The sequence below is a fragment of the Sesamum indicum genome, linkage group LG10 (assembly GCF_000512975.1).
Source record: "Sesamum indicum cultivar Zhongzhi No. 13 linkage group LG10, S_indicum_v1.0, whole genome shotgun sequence".
NCBI classification, from domain to species: Eukaryota; Viridiplantae; Streptophyta; class Magnoliopsida; order Lamiales; family Pedaliaceae; genus Sesamum; species Sesamum indicum.
Genome location: NC_026154.1, coordinates 13,739,814 through 13,759,840, shown reverse-complemented (window position 1 = coordinate 13,759,840; position 20,027 = coordinate 13,739,814). Strand labels below are relative to the sequence as shown.

The following is a 20,027-nucleotide window of genomic DNA, read 5'->3' as shown; positions in this document are numbered from 1 at the left end:
CCAAATATTTTTAAAGTTATAAAGACCACATTAGCTCAAGTCTTATGGTTTTACTACCTACGCTAAATTCGTTAAATTTTTTTAGTACATTTAAATATTTGAAGGTGTTTGCGGCAATGGATATATTTCAAGAACTGTGATAGTAATTAATCCATAAATATATTGGGCTTAATCCAATTTACACAATGTGATATTGCAAATGAACAAAATACTTTCATACGAATAAAAATAACAATTTAGCTCTATATGTTTTTTTTTAAGTAAAGCGATTGACCTTTCTATCTAAGAAAGTACATTATCGCATTTAAAAAAAATACAGAGGTAAATTACTGTATTTTAAAAATAACAAGTAGGTGAATTGCTATTTTTTCCATAGAAGTTAATTTGCTTATTTATATTGTTGCACGAGTTTTTGCCCTAAATATAGAGTTAAATACAATTTACTCCATGGGTTAATAGAAAAGTGTAAAAAAGCCACCGTGAAAAAATAAAGTGAGAGGAAGGGAGTTAATTGCATCGTTTTCAATATAATATGGAGGTAAACTGTAATTAACAAAGGGTAAATTGTATTTAATCCCTCAATATATTTAAAGTTGATTAAACACGTCAATTTAAAATCAAAGCAAGTAAATTGATTTCAACTGGTGTAGCCGGTTGGACTTTAGTTTCACGGAAGAGTCGTACTGTAATAGCAATCGAGCTCATCGCCAAAGCTATGCCCCGAAACCGGGTCGATCTGAAGAGCAACTCGACCCGCTTATTCCCTTCAGAAGCAGCTTGTCAGTGAAGAAGTTTCGGAGTATCTCTTCTATAGTAGCTGTCAGATCTACAGCTTAGTTAGTAGAATTGGGCCACGAATTTGAGCGGAATGCTGCGATTGCGAGCCTTTCGGCCGACTAATGATAAGATCGTGAAGATTCAGTTGCACCCGACGCATCCGTGGCTTGTCACCGCCGATGCGTCGGATCATGTCTCCGTGTGGAATTGGGAGCACCGCCAGGTTTCTTTTTCTTTTTGTTTCACTTTGTATGCCGGGATTGTGCAGTTGAAATGGCTGTATTTTGATTGTTTGCTGGTTTTCTAGGTGATTTATGAGTTGAAAGCTGGGGGTGTAGATGAGAGGCGTTTGGTTGGTGCTAAATTGGAGAAGTTGGCTGAGGGAGAATCAGGTACCCTTGCCATTTTCTAGTTTATTGATGTTGAGTTGCTTAATGAGGAGGATGATATGTGATAACGTGATATAAATCGGATAGTTGTTGGTGGGTTAGTCTTGCTCAGGATTGTTATTTATTGTCTGATTATGGTTAGGAAGTGGGAATGTTTCAGTGTAAATGGAGCTGGATAACATGATTTAAGGATATTGTTTGGAACGGTTCAGTTAGGGTGGAAACCTTTTGGACTATGATTGTGGTTCCCTTTTCAAAGGATGCTCAAGCCCAGTTGGTTATAACAGTGGTCGGCTGTATTTACAGGTTAATAGTGAATGTGTTACAATGTGCACCCTGTTCACAGTGACATTCACTCTAGGATAGGAATATATGTAGTATAATTTTATTACATAGGACATCTTTGCTATTTTGGGATGTCATCGTTAGTGTGTTTTGCCTTCTTACTGAATGTTTCTGACCTTTTCTCACTTAAGTATACTCTGAAAGGTCATCTCCTTTATGAGATGCAATTCCTTTATGCATTATCTAGTGATATTTCTCGTGTTGGTTAATTACTGACGGTTGTTGATTTTCATTCTTTTTGTGCACGTTAGAGCCTAGAGGAAAACCCACAGAAGCCATTCGAGGTGGGAGGTATATGTCCACGCCTACCTTGGGAAATGGTTTCTCATTCCTAATTAATTTACTTCTGTTGCTTGTTTGTTAAACCTGGGCCTGAACGTGTGGCTTGTGTTTTCAAGTGTTAAACAGGTTAGCTTTTTTGATGATGATGTGCACTATTGGCAACTATGGCGGAATCGATCTGCTGCTGCTGAAGCTCCAACAGCAGTTAACAATATCACTTCAGCTTTCAGTTCCCCTGCACCTTCAACCAAAGGACGCCATTTTCTTGTCATATGTTGTGAGAACAAAGCTATTTTTCTAGATTTGGTAACAATGCGTGGCCGAGATGTACCAAAGCAGGATTTGGATAACAGATCTCTTCTATGGCGAGTATCAGATCTATGTACCTTTAGGGCAATGCAAGCTCATGCTTTGTCAATTATATGCAACTTTGCGAGCTTATTTGAATTTTACTCTAGACTTACAAGTATACAAAACTTTGTCATCCCATTGGTGGAAGGCAGGTGTCTATGCATGTTGGTTTGCTCTTGGAAGATTGGATTATTATGATTTTGTCAAATACTGAAAAATACATAAGCTGGTACTGGTAAAAAGGGAAGAATTCTTTCATTGTTTGAGCAGTGTCTGTTGAGTAAGTTCCATGTTAAGTTGAAATGGAACTTCATCCAATTAATACGTAATATTGGTTTCTGAACTGGATTTAGCTTCATGAATACTTTCTTGCTATTCACTTTTTTTATATTTGAAACCCTTGAAATGGTCCCTCGACCAAAATTTATATCACAAACTCTCAAACTGACATTGCAACGTCATCCCTGGATCTCATCCTACCTAGATACTCTTGAAATATCACCTGACTTCATCAAAACCTTGTTTTGCTTATCTTGGTTTGTACGACTTTCTTGCTATTGGCATTTCATATTTGGATTGCTACTTTTTATCCAAAACTTATCAGTGTGATTGCTAATTTTGCGAACGGACCTGAAACTATCAAACTGACCTTTCAGGGTTAGTTCTGTATCCTGTCCTACATAGATAGCCTTGGAAATATCAGCAGACTCTAAATGAAGGATCAACTGTCCTGACCAAGTAAAATGATTTTCATGCAGTATGGAGTTCCTGTGTAGATCAGCCGCTGGTGATGGGCCTCTTGTGGCATTTGGTGGATCAGATGGTGTGATTAGAGTTCTTTCCATGCTAACTTGGAAGGTAATCCTAATATTGTTTTCAAATTTCACTTGTAAAGTTACACCTGTAATCTCAACTGAAAAAGATGAATGAACACTAACATTGCATTTTGGTGCTAATCGTGGCTGCAGCTTGCTAGAAGATATACAGGAGGTCATAAGGGATCAATTGCTTGTTTGATGACTTTCATGGCTTCCTCTGGCGAGGTAGTTCCTCAATTTTAAGTTAGTAAAGCTTTTCTTTCGAAGTTTGACATGCGCCTCAGCACATTGATAACAATCTTGTTCAATCCACTACCATTTTTTTGGACAGTGGTAATTTTAGTAGAATGGGATTAACCATATTAGTTGGCTTTGTGAGTTTTAATTGCACACATGTGCAGGCATGAAGACTTGTTATGTGTTGAGAGATGAGATAGGTTCCCAATCTCGCATGTTGTAAAAGTGAGACAATCATAGTTCAGACAAATGCTTGAAGTCAAATATAGGAGTCATTGACTTGGAGGAACTTAAGTGAACCTGTGGCCTAATACTGTCTGAAATTTTTGTAAGGAAATAGTCTCCCATGGCAACATTTGGTAGGGGCAGTATATAGTATTATGAAAATTTGATTGACATAACAAGTTTGGCCTTAGTCCAGTTGACACAAGATAAGTGAGGACCTCAAGCAAGAAAAAAAGTAAGACTCTCTTTTTTTTTTTTTTGGTTAGCTACTGGAGACTTCACATAGGTTCCATCTTAGTACAAAACTATATTATAGGTGGCCTGCTAAATTGATAAGAGGAATGCTTGTGATTTGCTCTTTTAGGACACGTCATCTATATATATATACACATAATTGTTGAGTAAAATTTATTTGAAATTGTATAGACTACTTGGTGGAATAATTTCTTTGCACATTTATTGAAATGGGATCAGTTTGACGTACTGTTAAGTGATTGAGATATGATGGATCCTACCGTTATGCTTATAATGTAAGTTTAGTTGGCAAAGAAATACAAGTCTAAGCCAAGCTCTCAGAGGTTCTGTTGAAGAAATTTCATTTCTTAGTTGACTAGCAGCAATTGCGAAATGCCGCATCGTGTAGTACATAACATTCTAGAAGAATAGGCGTCTTGCACACAGGCATGATAATTTAACCGCTTTTCTTGTTTGTCCCAAAATACAGTCATGAAAGCTTGGTGAAGAATCCATCTTATCTAGACTTGTCAATGGTGGGTATTATCCCACGTGGACCCATACCCAATAAATTCCCATGATAGTTGTAGACCCTACCAAGACCGTGTCCACAGAATAGTTATCCGGTCTTACCTAAGTAATTCAGGTCCAGCTGGGTCTTACCCATTAAATCTTGTGTTATTTCTTCATGTTAAGAAATTTCTCAAATTTTAAATTTACATCAATATCAAACAATAAAGTTTCTTAAAAAGAATGAAGCAAATCTGTGTTTTTCCTAATGATATCGCGAGAACATGTTACTGAATTAATTTATTAAAACTGTTCAAATTTTCAACATATGCAAGTTGACCATCTTTGAAATTTAAGTAACTATCCTGACTTTATTTAAATGATAGATCATTATTATCAATTACACAATCGGGTTAGATTCGAAATAGAAATGAAAATTTAAGAACCGGTGGGAAAAAAATTAAGTCAAAGCATGAAAATATATTATAACTTTGGCATTATTTTTTTATCTCTTTGAATTTGCGTTCAACTTTCATTTGATGATTTTTTTTTATAATTCAAATTCAAACAAATTTCATATATTCCATATATTAGTCGATCTTAACTAATTTAATCTTTTTATGTATTTTTTTTGTTTTCTAAACTATCATGTTACACCCAAATTAATTTATCGGAAACTTAATTTGGAATCGTCATTTATGAATATAAAGATGAAAAAATCTGGCAAGTTTTGTCAAAGTATCAATATGCCAAAAAAAAAATATTGATAAAATATGTACACAATTTAAGAATCTTTAGATGTCAAGTAAATCTTAATTGATTGATATATAAAAAGTTTACAAATTCTATGATTTTAAGTTAATGATGCATTTTGGGGTATTAAATTTTTACCCATATTGATACCATATCTATGGGTATTTTAGGGCCTATCCATACCCTAAATATTTATTCCAATGGGTATGAGTTTGGGTTTGGATCTAATGTAATAATATTAGGTTTGGGTCTGGGTGATAGCTATCATAATGGTCCTAGCTCGGGTATTACATCTGCCCATTTATAGGTCTAAGATTATTATTGTTGTTTGTCCTAATTACATATGATTCAATTTTATCCAGCCCTTGTTGAATTCTCTGATCATCTACTAACAAGCAAAGAAGTAATATTTTTACTCCTTTCTTGAAACCAAATGCTGTAAAATTTTCATGTCTCGTGCTGTTTTCCTATTTATGCGTTACATTAGACATTCATATTGCTTTATCATTTTTGTTAGTTTTCAATCACTCATTAGCCTCTCTTTTGTTGATCTGAATCTGAATTAGGCCCTTTTGGTTTCTGGCGGCAGCGATGGCTTGCTTGTGCTTTGGAATGCAGACTATGGCCAAGATTCACGAGAACTTGTGCCTAAGTTGAGCTTAAAAGTACTGGTCTAGATATTGAGTATTGACTAAGTGTTTATTACTTAAATATTTTTATTTCTATAATTTTTATCTGGGAAGGTCCAGTATCTTCACAGGTAACAACAATTTCTAAATGCTGTCGTAGATTTTGATGATTCAGGCTAAAAGCTTTTTGTTTTTTCAATGATATTCCTAGGCTCATGATGGGGGGGTTGTGGCTATTGAGCTTTCTCGTGTGGTTGGTGCAGCACCACAACTCATTACAATCGGTGCAGACAAGTCTTTGGCTATCTGGGACACAATATCATTTAAGGTTCTAATTGATGTTTCAATTTGCTGCATTTGTTAAAGTAAGAAGTCAATGTTGGATCTTTTTCTCACATTCCTAAATCCCCCCTCCTTCCATTCTAGGAACTGCGTCGAATGAAGCCTGTGTCAAAATTGGCTTGCCATAGTGTCGCATCTTGGTGCCATCCTCGAGCTCCAAATCTTGACATCTTGACATGCGTTAAAGATTCCCATATATGGTACTTCTCCGAGGCAGTTTCAAATGACAAGTGATATATATTGCCATTTTAGTTTGTCTCAACTATCTTTGAATTCAGTAATGAGATTCTTTTAAATTAATGACAGAATTTTTATTGATTGATGCTATGCACAAATATAGTTGTTTTCTATAACGGAATTTTGACGGTTCTCTTCGACAGGGCCATTGAACATCCCACTTATTCAGCCCTAACAAGGCCATTATGTGAGCTGTCATCATTAGTCCCACCGCAGCTGCTTGCATCTCACAAGAAGCTTAGGGTATGGTTTTAAGAAATTCGTTATGTTGATTTTGATCATCATCCAATTTATTTCTAGGATATTGGATTCAGACTAAGCTCAAAGTTCATATTCTATTATAGGTGTATTCAATGGTTGCACATCCTTTACAACCCCATCTTGTTGCAACCGGGACCAACATGGGTGTCCTTGTCTGTGAATTTGATTCCAAATCACTCCCACCTGTAGCTCCATTGCCAACAACACCAGGAAGCCGAGAACATGCTGCTGTCTATGTAGTTGAAAGGGAATTGAAACTGCTTCAATTTCAATTGTCTAACACTGCAAATCCAGCTCTTGGAAGCAATGGCTCCTTGAATGACGTGGGAAGAGTCAGGGGAGACACAGTAGAGCAGCTCCATGTGAAGCAAGTTAAGAAGCATATTAGTACTCCAGTTCCACATGATTCATATTCAGTTCTTTCCGTTAGCAGTTCGGGGAAGTAAGTGGTCTCTTCATTTTGATTACTTGGTAATGGGTTCATTCACATGTCTAGCATAACCTTTACAGAGTATTGGAATGGCATAATAATGCCAGTAGTCTTCCAAGTCAATCTTAGTTACTATGTAGTCTTAGATATTATGAATTTTGTTGCTATATTTGACCTTTTTGTTATAAATGTATACTTAGTCTTCACTGTGATGTTAACATGTTGCTTTTGCTCTCTCGTTTCCGCAGGTTCGTTGCTATTGTGTGGCCTGATATTCCCTATTTCTCGGTTTATAAGGTCAGTGACTGGTCGATCGTGGATTCAGGTAGTGCAAGGCTCTTGGCTTGGGACACTTGTAGAGACAGGTTTGCCTTGCTGGAATCTGCATTGCCGCCCAGAATGCCTATAATCCCTAAAGGCAGCTCATCAAGAAAAGCAAAGGAGGCTGCAGCTGCTGCTGCACAAGCTGCAGCAGCTGCAGCTTCTGCGGCTTCATCAGCCAGTGTTCAAGTTCGGATATTGCTGGATGATGGAACGTCAAACATATTGATGAGATCAGTTGGTAGCCGTAGCGAACCAGTTGCTGGGTTGCATGGGGGAGCGCTACTTGGTGTTGCCTATCGGACATCTCGAAGAGTAAGCGCTGTCGCTGCCACAGCTATTTCTACAATTCAGTCCATGCCCTTGTCAGGATTTGGAAGTAGTTCCCATTCTTCTTTCAGTACCATGGATGATGGATTTTCTTCACAAAAATCTTCTGCTGAAGCTACACCTCCAAACTTCCAATTATACAGCTGGGAAACTTTTGAACCAGTGGGAGGTGTTCTTCCTCAACCAGAATGGACAGCATGGGACCAAACTGTTGAATATTGCGCTTTCGGCTATCAACAATATATTGTCATATCTTCCTTACGTCCCCAGTTTCGGTACCTGGGAGATGTGGCAATTCCATATGCCACTGGAGGTGTTTGGCACCGGAGACAGTTGTTTGTTGCTACTCCAACCACCATTGAGTGTGTATTTGTGGATGCTGGTATTGCACCTATTGATATAGAAACTAAAAAGAGGAAAGAAGAGACGCGGCTTAAAGAAGCACAGTCAAGAGCTGTTGCAGAACATGGAGAATTAGCATTAATAACAGTTGATAGTCAGCAAACAGCCTCACAAGAAAGGATAGCACTGAGACCCCCTATGTTACAGGTTGTCAGATTGGCTTCTTTTCAGCACGCTCCCTCGATCCCTCCTTTTATAACATTGCCTAAACAATCGAAAGTTAATGGTAATGATTCTTCAATACCAAAAGAGATGGAAGAAAGGAAAGTTAATGAAGTTGCTGTTGGTGGTGGTGGGGTTGCTGTGGCTGTGACCAGATTTCCAGCAGAACAAAAAAGGCCAGTTGGTCCTCTTGTTGTTGCAGGTGTAAGAGATGGTGTTCTCTGGCTAATTGATAGGTACATGTCTGCTCATGCAATATCACTTAGCCATCCTGGTATCCGTTGTCGATGTCTGGCAGCCTATGGAGATGCTGTTAGTGCAGTAAAATGGGCTAGTAGGCTTGGTAGAGAACATCATGATGATTTAGCGCAATTTATGCTTGGGATGGGTTATGCCACAGAGGCACTTCACTTACCGGGTATATCTAAGAGGCTGGAATTTGATCTAGCAATGCAGAGCAATGATTTGAAAAGAGCCCTTCAATGCCTTCTAACTATGAGCAACAGCAGAGATATAGGACAAGAAGCTCTTGGGTTGAACTTAAATGACATTATGAATTTGTCGTCAAAGAAAGAAGATGTTGTGGATGCTGTGCAAGGAGTAGTTAAGTTTGCCAAGGAGTTCCTTGAACTTATTGATGCTGCAGATGCTACTGGACAAGCTGACATTGCTCGTGAAGCTCTGAAGAGATTAGCTGCTGCTGGTTCTGTGAAAGGAGCTCTGCAAGGCCATGAGTTACGAGGGCTTGCTTTACGACTAGCGAATCATGGGGAGTTGACAAGGCTCGGCGTATGTGCCTATTTTATTTGTGATACTTCTACACCGTCTCTACTTACCTACAATATCTTGGACCAAACTTTTCTGCTTTATGTAATGCTTAACTGCAGAAAATATACAATCACATTAGGCTAAACTAAAATCAGCTGGTTGATATTTTAAAATCCTATTGCAATATTCAGCTGTTTCTTTCTTTGTCCCTGTAAAAATCTGAGTACGCCATTCCTTCTTTGCTGTTAATGTAGTATGAGTAGGTTAATTGTGTTGGTATCTTTACTTTTCTGCTTACTGTTGTTAAACCACTCTTTTTTAATCGCATTAGCTGTTTTTACTTGATATGCCTGATCAACATTAAAATATGATTAGTGATGTATCTTCTCTCATTCACATCTTATACTGTTGGTAAAACTGCCATTCAGATGTGATTTTGTCTTGAATGTTCCTTTCTCATGTACCTACTCCTGATCTCATTATTATTCAGGTATCACCCATATGTTTACCTACCAAAATAATCTGTGCCTTTGCATCGTGCTAGAACAAAGCCGAAACTGCAGTTGTGTTGATCCCCGACAGTTGTCATACCTGTGATTGTGTGTTTTCTAATTCGATGATTCTGTTTAAAGATTGCATACTTCCTGTATGGAATATTTATTTGTTTTCTGTTTGATGACTCTCTATGTTGCAACTTTTGCAGAATTTGGTGAACAATTTGATATCAGTGGGTGCGGGAAGGGAAGCTGCTTTTGCGGCCGCTCTTTTGGGAGACAATGTACTCATGGAGAAGGCTTGGCAGGAGACAGGGATGCTTGCTGAGGCTGTGCTCCATGCTCATGTATGATTTCAGTAGCTTTACACAAATTTGACACTGAATTAAGTGTATGAATTAACACTCACCGTTTTTTCAGGCTCATGGTCGACCTACATTGAGAAGCTTGGTTCAGGCATGGAATAAAACACTGCAAAAAGAGCTGGAGCACACTCCAGCTACCAAAATGGATGCTGCAGCTGCATTTTTAGCGTCACTTGAGGAATCCAAGATCACAAGCCTGCAAGATGCTGCAAAGAAGCCTCCAATTGAGATCCTGCCACCTGGAATGGCATCTTTATATGGTCCTAATCCTGGCCAGTTGGGTCCGAAAAAGCCTGTTCCTGCCCTCCCAAATTCGCAGCAACCTGGCCAACCATTGCTGTTGGAAGGGTCCACAGCCACACCCCAAACAACATCCAGTTCTTCAGAATCTGTTGCTCCGCCCTCAACTGAATCAGGTGCTCAGGCTCCAGTCACATCAGAACCTGGGGCTACCCCACCCATGTCTGAACCAGCCACTACCATTTCAGAATCGGGCGCTCCACAATCTGCATCAGATTCTTCTGTTCCCCCAGTCACTGAGTCCAGTGATCAGGCTAGTCAAGCAAATAATAACAGTGTAGATAACCTGGAACAGCCATCATCAACACCAAGCGTTTCAGAGCCTACTGGAACTGAGATAAGTGTCCCACCCGCATCCCAGCATAGTGTAATTGCCTCAGATGCGGGTGCCCCACAGTCAAATAGCCAAGGCGCAGGAGTCCGGCCTGAACTCCCAATGATTGACTTTACCTGAGACATACATCGGTTGGTATTGACATATTGAGTTGTACCGGATTTCTTCAGCATTGCTTGAAGCACAGAGATATATAGAAGCCGCATTTTGTTTGACGTCATTTGAGTTCTGCTTACCTAAATGAGAAATATGCCTGCACCTCAACTGCAGAGGACGCTTTCCTTGTGCAGCTGTTTTGATACAAGTGATTTCATGTTCGATTACAGTCTCGTCGGTTCCTAGTTTCTTTTGTTGTCGTTGTCTCTTTATTTTCTCATGCATGACAATATTCATGTTGTTGTAAATTGAAATTTTACTCAAAAAACAATAACGACACTACATTATTTTTCTACTTTCCTTGATGTTGTGTTGTTTGAACAGCACTTATCAGTAGGCTGGCGTGGGCTCTTGGATCAATTTGATCGCTAATTGGTTATATTGTGCTGAATCCTCTTCCTTCATTCTTTATGAGTTTGATTTCTTCCATTTCATTGAAACTATTGCATATACTGAATCTTTTATTAATGTTTATGCTACTAACCATACAATACTGTAAAACAGTATTATTACAGATAAAAACCTACTTATTTCGCCATTGTTTTTTCTTATTCGATTCACTAACTATGCGGTGTGTATCGACTGTTCATATATATGGTGAATTTCATATGCATGCTATTGCTTTAAAGGTTTTAATTGCCTTGGAGCTGACAATCTTTGGCCAGATCAAAATAAATTATACTGTGAGGTATATAATTAAAAAAAAAGTGATTGATTATATGGCAATTACATTATATTTATCTTGTGATTGATTTAGTTCCGTCGAACGTAACTTGTGATTGATTTGGTTCCGTTGAACGTAACTTGTATAAGAATTTTCTGCTTGTAGTTACTATTATAGAGATGGCAACGAGTTTAGTTGAAATTTGCTAAATTTTAGAACTTGATTGGTTAAGGCTTCTTATAGATTAGAAACCAAATCCAGAGCTGGTTTGAACTCTACTGATTAAAAACTCGTGAAACATTGTTTTAATTTCTTTTATATAGTTTTGAAAACTAAAATAGACCAGTTGATTAATACACATTAAAATATTAAAAAAATTGATTGCATATATTAATATTTGTTCTTATTATTTATACGAACAACCCTTTTTACATAATTATAAATGCGCACGTCATGATCATACTATATGTAAAACAAGTTAATTAAATACACAAAACAATTTTAAACTAAAACATTCATTGAATAGAAACAAAAAATTTAAATAATTCGTCACACGCACATCAACTCATATAATAAAAAAATATTGAGTATAGACATAATCTAAAATTAAAACATACGTTGAATAGAAACAAAAAAAACAAAAATGAACTACTCTAAAATAATCTAAAACACTCCAACCCCACAATAATATCATATTCCAACACAAAAACCTCTTAATAAAAAATCACTAACTATTTATCTATCTATTTTTTGATCCATTTTTTTTTAAAATACTAATTATTGTAGTACGTCGTTCTTTAGTGTATACAATAAATAATTTTTTATTTTTTAAGATATATTATAAATAAAAATAAAATATATAATGAACAAATCACATTTCAAATAAAATAAATAAAAAAATTGTTGTGATTGTGTTAATACGACGTAAAGCAACTTTTATTAAAAAATAATCACAACTAATTTTTATATTATATAATAGGGGTATATCATTATATTTAAAAATTGGTACGACAATATCATTAACTATTAAATATAAGTATGAACAATTTTTTTTTTATATATTAGTATAAATTTAATTTGTTTTGTTTTATTTATTTATCTAACTTTCCATTCTCCTTATCTTTTAGTAGTTATTTTTTTAGCATTACCATTTTTTTATTAATTTAATATTTACTTTATTAAAAAATAAAGATTTTATTTTAAATAGTATTATAAAATTTGCTCCCACACACAAGGTCACAGGTCGGCTATTACCTGTGGGCAGCGTGCGGGCAATCGGGTTGATGTAGGCCAGCACGGGACGACATGCGGGCATCTCGGGTTGATGTAGGCCAGCATGTAGCGACGTTGTGCGCAACCTTAGGCACGAGTAGGAGCAAATGTGCGGAACAGAGTGCTTTGATGCGGGAACAGAGTGCTCTAGCCTTGGAGATGCTGGAAAAGTGCATTCCTCGGCCCTTTCAGTGTGCTACTCATGGGAAAAGTGATTTTTTTCTTAAGCCTATTATAAGGGGGACATGATACGGTGAGTATCAGCCGGTTCTCCCCGTGCACGACGGCAGTAGCATGAGACGACGTGTGCACAAAGTGAGCATCTCTTGGGGGCATGATGGGGGCCTTCAAGAGCCGGCTCTAGGTAGCTCGTGAGCGGAGCGCTAGAGTCCCCGAAGGGCTGGGAAACCTGACGGGTGGCGTAGGGCCAGGATGGCCTACGTTGGGCACCGATTGTGCTGAGAGGCTCCGCGTGGTGTGCTAGGTTGCCCCGCGGGCTGCGAGTTATCTGAGGCAGCGCCTCTCGAGCGATTGGGTGATCGAGGCAAGCATTCAAAGACCTCGTGATCCAACTCATGGAATGTGCTATCGAGTTCAAGCCGTCCATGGGGGTCCGTTGGCTAAGAATAGGCGGTCGTGGGACGACGCTGCACAGTAAGCCTAAGCCGAAAGGCAAGAAGGCATGTCGGGCACGCCGTACGGGAGAACGGCAAGGTGTCGGCATATCGATTGGGCCTCGGACTTATGATGATGTCCTACTCGGGCGAGACATGGAAGGCGGCCATCGAGGGAGAGCGCCTAGGATGTACCGAGTGTGTTGGACAAGAGATGGGCGTTGCGTGCGCAAGCGTAGTGCCGTAATGCCGAAGCGGAGCGAGGATGCTCCTTGCCATTGGGCAATGTGTCGACAGGTTCCGAGATGAGGTGCGAGACGCAAAGGGCACGGATGTAGAGAGCCTCAGCGAGCACCCGGACTGTCGCGAACTCTGATGTGTGCAAAGGCCGGACGAAGGTGGGTTGGCACCTTTGTGGCATCACAGGCCAAAATTATATGAGAAATGATATTCCGCTGCACTGAAAATTGGCAGGCCTGTGACACACAGGTAGGGTAGGGCATGCCACAAATACTAGTCATATGTACTTTTGGAGTTATTTTCGTAAAGCGCAAGTCAGAACAAAACACGCGTTCCTTGTCTTGTCCCACTCAACAACAACAGAATCGTTAATTAATTAGTTTCACACGAGCACGCCACACACGTCATCACAACCGCGATTTCATCATGTCTTTGTCAAAACGCTCCAAAAGTACAGGAAAAGTTGCAAGTCCACAAATGACGATGCATGTACAAATCTAACCAAACGTCCCCGAAATTTCTGGAACCTCATTCATGTTTGAAAAACACGATTTCCTCGTAACTTCATTTGTTTAATCTAGTAATGTTGTGCTCAGCTAAAATTTATGAATTTAAAATTAAAAATATTAAATAAAAAGAGAATACTTTTAAGATTTAATTTGTATTCAAAATAAATTCCTTATATTGAGTTCATATTCAATATAAGTGCAATACTGAACAAACGTTAATTGTCTTATCCTAAAAGAAATACATAGTACCCATTGCACTTTGAACGGGATGTATAATTTCTTCAAGACAAGCAGATTTTCTACAATTCGATTAGTTGTGCAGTATTTGTTGGATCAAGAGTTGTTACGATACAGCTCTCATTTTCATTAATTTTATCATAAAACAACATATCTAACTGTTATCTCATTTATCTTGTTTTAATGTGGGTATTTCTATTTTTATTTCAGAATTGATCAATACATCCATGGTCAATTTCAAAACGAAATTATTTATATAATTTTATTAACATTAATGATTGTTTAACAAATACCTGATCATGACAGCTCATTGTATGGGGTGTTTAATTTCAAGAGAGTATTTATAATTTTTAAATAATAAAAATATATTTATAATTATGATAAATATTGAAAGAGCTCGTTATAATTTACTCAAGATAAAATAAAATTGGAGTAAGGATATTGTGCTTGCTTTGCAGAAATATCCCGTCTCGTCCCACATATTGTAGTCTTGTTTGGTTGTTAGAATAGTATTTCGTTTTGAACTTGTTTCGTTGTTAGAATAATGTTTCGTTTTGAAAATAAAGTTTTTTAGACACAATTTATTATATTCGGAAAAAATAATTACATTGATAATAATTATGTTTTATTTTCTAACCAATATATTTTATACATCGCATCAACAATCATTATTATATTTTATTTCACGTGCATACATATATCAACTAAAAGAGTGTTTGCAATAGTTTTTACTTTTATATTGAAAATAAATTGTAAAAAGAAATATAAATTAAATAATAATAAAAGTCGAAAGCGTTAAAAAACAAAAACAAAAAAAAAATCAAGTTGAAATGTCTGTAAAATAACTTAATATTTATTTATTTATCAATAAATTACAAAAATTAGTATAGAATTGCTTGTAACTTTTGATTGAAATCAATTTAATTTAAATATTTCAAAAGCAAAAATTGTAAAATAAAAACACTCTTATCATTTTATTTTGGGTAAATCATAACGAACTCCCATGAAATTTCACATAATTATAAATATTTTTTAATTATTTAAAAATTTATCAATATTTTTTGATATTAATGATCGTCTAATAATTTATCCAATCTATTTAATTTTCGTTAGATTTTCTTTCATTTTTTTATAATAAATTGACCAAAATCCCTTTATATATGATGAATTATAATTTCGCTTATTTTTTAGAAATTTGTAAAATAATTTATGGACCATTTGGATAATTTATTTTTAATTTTTTAATTTTTTCCGTTCATCTCATTTGACTTTTTTTATATTTTTTATTTTTTAAAGGAAAAATCAACGTACAACAAGAATAAAATTAATAATTCTGAGTTCCCATTTAAAAATTACATAATTTCATTAAATATTAAAAGGTATTTATAATTTTTAAATAATAAAAAAATATTTATAATTATATCGTAACACAAAAAAATTCATTGTAATTTATCATTATTTTTGTGAAAGGTTTCATGTAATTTAACATCTTGTGATATTATAAATGAGCAAATAACTCTTTTATAAAAAATAATAGTAATTTACTCCCATATATTTTTTAAAAAAATAAAAATAAATTATTAAATTTTATATTATAAAAAATAATTTATTCATTTGTAATATCGCAAGAAATTTAAAAAAAATGTTTTGGAGAATAAGGTAATAAAAGGTTATTTGGAGCAATTAGAGGTTAAATATGTGCACGTGTCTCTAGAAACGTATCTACCTTTTCTGTGTGTTGTTGCTTTCCATTCTTCCCTCTCTAAAACCTCTTCACCTTCCTTCACCGCCTTCCTCTTCCTCTTCCTCTTTCTATGGCGGCGAAACCCCAGATGCCAATCGCCAAGAATTTCTGAGGAAGCCATGCCCACCTTCGCCCCTATTGCCTTCCAAAATCTGCTCGAACCTGACTCCCTCAAGAAGCCTTCCTCAAGAAATGGGGGACCGAGGCACTTGTATATATCGCCGGTTCTGTATGCCACTCCGGAGCAGGCTCCCATACCCGAGTGTTCTCCGCCGGAGCCTCTGTCACCTTCTCCCTATTTAGTCAAACATAAGCGCCGCCGCGGAGGAATTGAGAGGAAAGTTGGAGTTTCGGAGTTGCCCTCCGAGGAGAACGGTGGTTTGACGTTGGAGGAGGTGGGGGAGAATTTTGTGAAAGAGGACTTGGTTGGAGAAGAAGATGAGGGGGTTTTTGATCCGAGGAGTGAGGCTGTGAGCGAGGGAAGTGAGTTGGAGGCATGTGATTTGAGTAGAAATCAAATCGAGAGCCAGAGTTTTGTTTCTGCTCAAGGGGAATTCTTCGACGCAATTGATGGTAACCTGAACTTTTTCTTCTTCTTCTTCTTCTTCTTTTTTTTTTTTTTAACTGAGTGTGCTGTGTGTTTTTGTTCCATTGAGCTGAGCTGAGATTCTAGATCTTATTGTCGACGTGAGTAGCAAGAAATCCAAATTGTTGAATTCGAAATTTGTCTACAGCTTGTAGCGGATGAATCACATTCTGAATCTAGATGTTGGGGACATATTCTTCAACTCATAGTTGCAAATTAGCTAATTTGAGACACTTATTTTCTAGAAGTTTTGTCATTTAGCTTACCATTTTGTTAGACAGAAAGCAATATGAAGAATAAAATGCGGGGTAGCTAGCCTTGACTCATCCCGTTTTCTAGGATTTGAGTTCGTGTCTAGTATCCACCTTTATGCTGGAACAACATGCCATACTGCTAAACTTGATAACTTTTGTCTCTATATTATGATTACAGTGTAATATGGATTGTAAGATTGTATGTTCCCTGTCTTTGATATATTCAAAATTGTTAAACCGCTAATGGCACAACTGGCTTTATTCACAGAATTCTCCTCTGATGGGTCCATCTCCAATACATCTATGTATGATTCTAAAATTGAATCAGAATTGCATGCCACAAGGCTCAGTCTTGTTGAGGAGATCGAAAGGAGAAAGACTGCCGAGGAAACTCTTATTCTGATGCGCAGTCAGTGGGAGAGGATTAGCAGCCTTATGTCTGAGGTTGGTTTAACATTTCCTGCACCTCCAGCTGCTAGAGATAGCACGCAGCTGGAGAACAGCTCAATAGACCAAATTTCCCAAGAAGTTGTTGTTGCTAGATTTGTTGCTGAAGCAATTGGAAGAGGCCAAGCACGTGCTGAAGCTGAAAAAGCTGCTTCTGCAATCATTGAAGCAAAGGACCAGGAGATATTGCGGTTGCGTGATAGACTGCAGTACTATGAGACTGTTAATCATGAATTGTCCCAGAGGAAGCTTGTCGGTATGTTTCTGAATTCAGCTACTTTTCTGATCTTAGCATCGATATCCTTAATATCTCTCCTGTAAGAAAAGCACCTCATACATTTCCACTTGGCATCTACACGAACTAAAGTTTTGCTGGTATAGTCTCTGTTCATTAAGTTGATTTGGAAATGTTGCGATCATGGCCTCTCAAATGCTCCAAAATAACTTTAGACCTTCCTTATATTTAGCTTAGTACCACATGGATTGCTTTCTTGATGAGGCCTATTGAAGTTTCCAGTTCTACTACTGTTCAACTCCAAGATGGAAAGAAAAGTTACAGCGTCTTAACACTCGTCATGTCCCCAATATAAATAACAATGATGGGATAGAAAATCAATCTTTATGTCCCATAAGTTGCGGCGCAATCCCTATAGTTGTTACACATTACAAACTAATTGGGGTGTGTGTGCGAGTGTGTCATCAGGTTAACATCCGCAGCTGCCAAAATTTTTTATGCATTATCGTGGTTGTGTTTTGAGAAGGGAACCGACATAAAAGTTTTAAGAGGGAACGGGATCTTGTACGTTTTGTATTAATTTTTCAGTTTCACTCAGAGGTGGGGCTAGGATCTGAACAAGAAAAAAATGTTTGTCTTACATATGCATCTTGTCTAATGTGGTGGGCACAACAGAGTACTAAAGAATCAATGTTAATTAACATAAGGATGAAGACCAATGGGGTCTTTTGTCAAGAGAAGTGGTCAGATTTGCAATTCAGTTTGGTCAGTAGTTTTCCAACACCCAAAAGAAGAAAAGCTGTTATATTTCTGACTGTCATTATCTAATCTTTGAAATTTTCTGTTATATCTATCTTTGAATACCACTGCATATAACTTCATGACATAATGGGGAGGAATTGTGGTAAAGCTCAAGCTTGGTGATTTAAGATTTAACAATTGTTATAACATCCACTTCTATTTATTGTTAACGCACTTGCAAATCATTTTGTACTTACATAGTCATCTTGCCTTGTAAATGTGTTTACAAGGTTTCTTCCTTGAACAATATAGATGAGGTTGAAATTCAGTTTGCATCATGAACTCACAAGCGGTGCATTGCAATGTCAAATGTATAAGCAGTCTTCTGTATTATGGCACTTAGTTTACTTGGGTCTATCCTGCAGAGGTTGCACGTAGGCAGCAAGAAAGGAAAAGAAGTCGGCGGAGGTGGATGTGGAGCTTAATGGGGCTGTCTCTTGCAGTGGGGGCTTCATTGGTTGCTTATTCATACATTCCTCACATTAGTGGATCGCCCATGCAAATCTCCGAGAACTCTGCTGACACCTCTTCCATCAGCACCTCGGAGGCCTATCAAGGATGAATTTGTTTTCTATACTTCGATATACTCTTTATGCTACAATTTGAAATGTTCAGAGCTTAGGTAGGTGACTCAATGATGCGGCTTGATAGTCGATCTTCTAAATTTTCTTAGATAGTCTTTTTTTCTGACCTCAACTTCCTGTTGTTGGCTTGTAGCCTTTTGGTATTATACTTGGGCTGAATATAAAAAGTAGATTTCATGGGAATAAATTTCTTTATCTCGAGCAGATGCCTTGCGATATGTAATCCGACCAAGCAAGTGTATCATTCTTGTGCTGTTTGGAAAAATCACTTTCCTGTATGATAGAATCCATGGTGGTGTCTCATCCTACTGATGATTATGATTCTCAAATTGTTGCATCGTACGTATGAAATTTTCTGAGGGATGCTATGGGTTATCGTCTACGGATATATCATTTGATGTTTGGTGCATCCTGTATTTAAAATGATCAATTCATTTATTTATTTATTTTGAAATGACGTTTATTTGTTCTTTAGACACAAACTTATGAGAGTCTATAACATGGAGTAAAAGAGGGGAATTTTGGATTGTATTCTGTTTGAAGAACTGTAGCATGGGACATCAGTCAAGCCCGCCAAACATTTTGAACACGGAAGATTCTAATCAACCTTTCATTCCTCAACAACCTCTTTGTCTAATCGAGTGATACCCGAATAGTTGGTTGGTTTTAGACTCACAATCAAAATTGATCTGTATCTATACTATTATAAAATAAAATTTTTTATTATATAATTTTTTGCATATGTAAATCTTTAAATTAACATCTTCTCTTTAAAATATTGTCACAATAGTAATTTTGACGTCTTTTAATAATTTCACAATTACAATATTTTCTCCCACACATTTCTCCCACCTTACTTATCAAAGTTCCCCCCCTCCCCCCACACTTATATATCTTTAAAAAACATATATAATTTATTTTTTTATCATTCATCTCATTCCCATTTATTTCTCTCACAGATTTCTTTCTTTGTCACGGCTCAAACCACAATTGATATATTTTTCATAATTTTTTTCCACTTCGTCTCACACCACAATTCCTTTTATATACTGGGTGCCTGCATGTGCCAACGACTAGTATTGTTTGAGTTGGGTTCTTGCAATAAGACTGCAATGTTTGTTTTCCAGCAGTTGCTAATGAACTGTGATTCTACTAATTTCAAGAACTGGGCTGGTTCTCATTTTCGATTGTAATAGATCAATGCCAATGTCATTAACCATGCAGTTTTCTCCCCCACCAGTTCAGGAGGTAGGTACCATGTAGAGAAACTCCTTAACACCTCATGACAAACTATTAAGGCAGTTGGATTGTAAGACATGCTCTCAAGTCTCAAATATGCATGTGCCATATATAGTGGATACAAAAAATGTGGCAATTATCTCAATGTC

General features: G+C 36.9%; 3 protein-coding genes across 3 annotated transcripts in view; 2 read left to right on the top strand and 1 right to left on the bottom strand.

Moving 5' to 3' along the window:
• Positions 622-10,841, top strand: LOC105172480. The gene is made up of 14 exons (XM_011093923.2): positions 622-1,000; positions 1,085-1,169; positions 1,763-1,802; positions 1,910-2,158; positions 2,903-3,002; positions 3,113-3,187; positions 5,488-5,586; positions 5,762-5,878; positions 5,977-6,092; positions 6,273-6,372; positions 6,474-6,832; positions 7,069-8,824; positions 9,507-9,644; positions 9,718-10,841. The coding sequence occupies exons 1-14, from the start codon at positions 869-871 to the stop codon at positions 10,414-10,416; spliced, it is 4,065 nt and encodes a 1,354-aa protein (XP_011092225.1). The 5' UTR covers positions 622-868; the 3' UTR covers positions 10,417-10,841.
• On the top strand, positions 15,713-18,927 carry LOC105172478. The gene is made up of 3 exons (XM_011093922.2): positions 15,713-16,305; positions 16,841-17,275; positions 18,421-18,927. The coding sequence occupies exons 1-3, from the start codon at positions 15,852-15,854 to the stop codon at positions 18,615-18,617; spliced, it is 1,086 nt and encodes a 361-aa protein (XP_011092224.1). The 5' UTR covers positions 15,713-15,851; the 3' UTR covers positions 18,618-18,927.
• The window catches only part of LOC105172477 (anaphase-promoting complex subunit 13), a gene marked incomplete in the record, with an annotated part of 1,728 nt that continues 1,623 nt past the window's right edge, over positions 19,923-20,027 (bottom strand). Inside the window, 1 exon segment of the mRNA XM_011093921.2 lies at positions 19,923-20,027.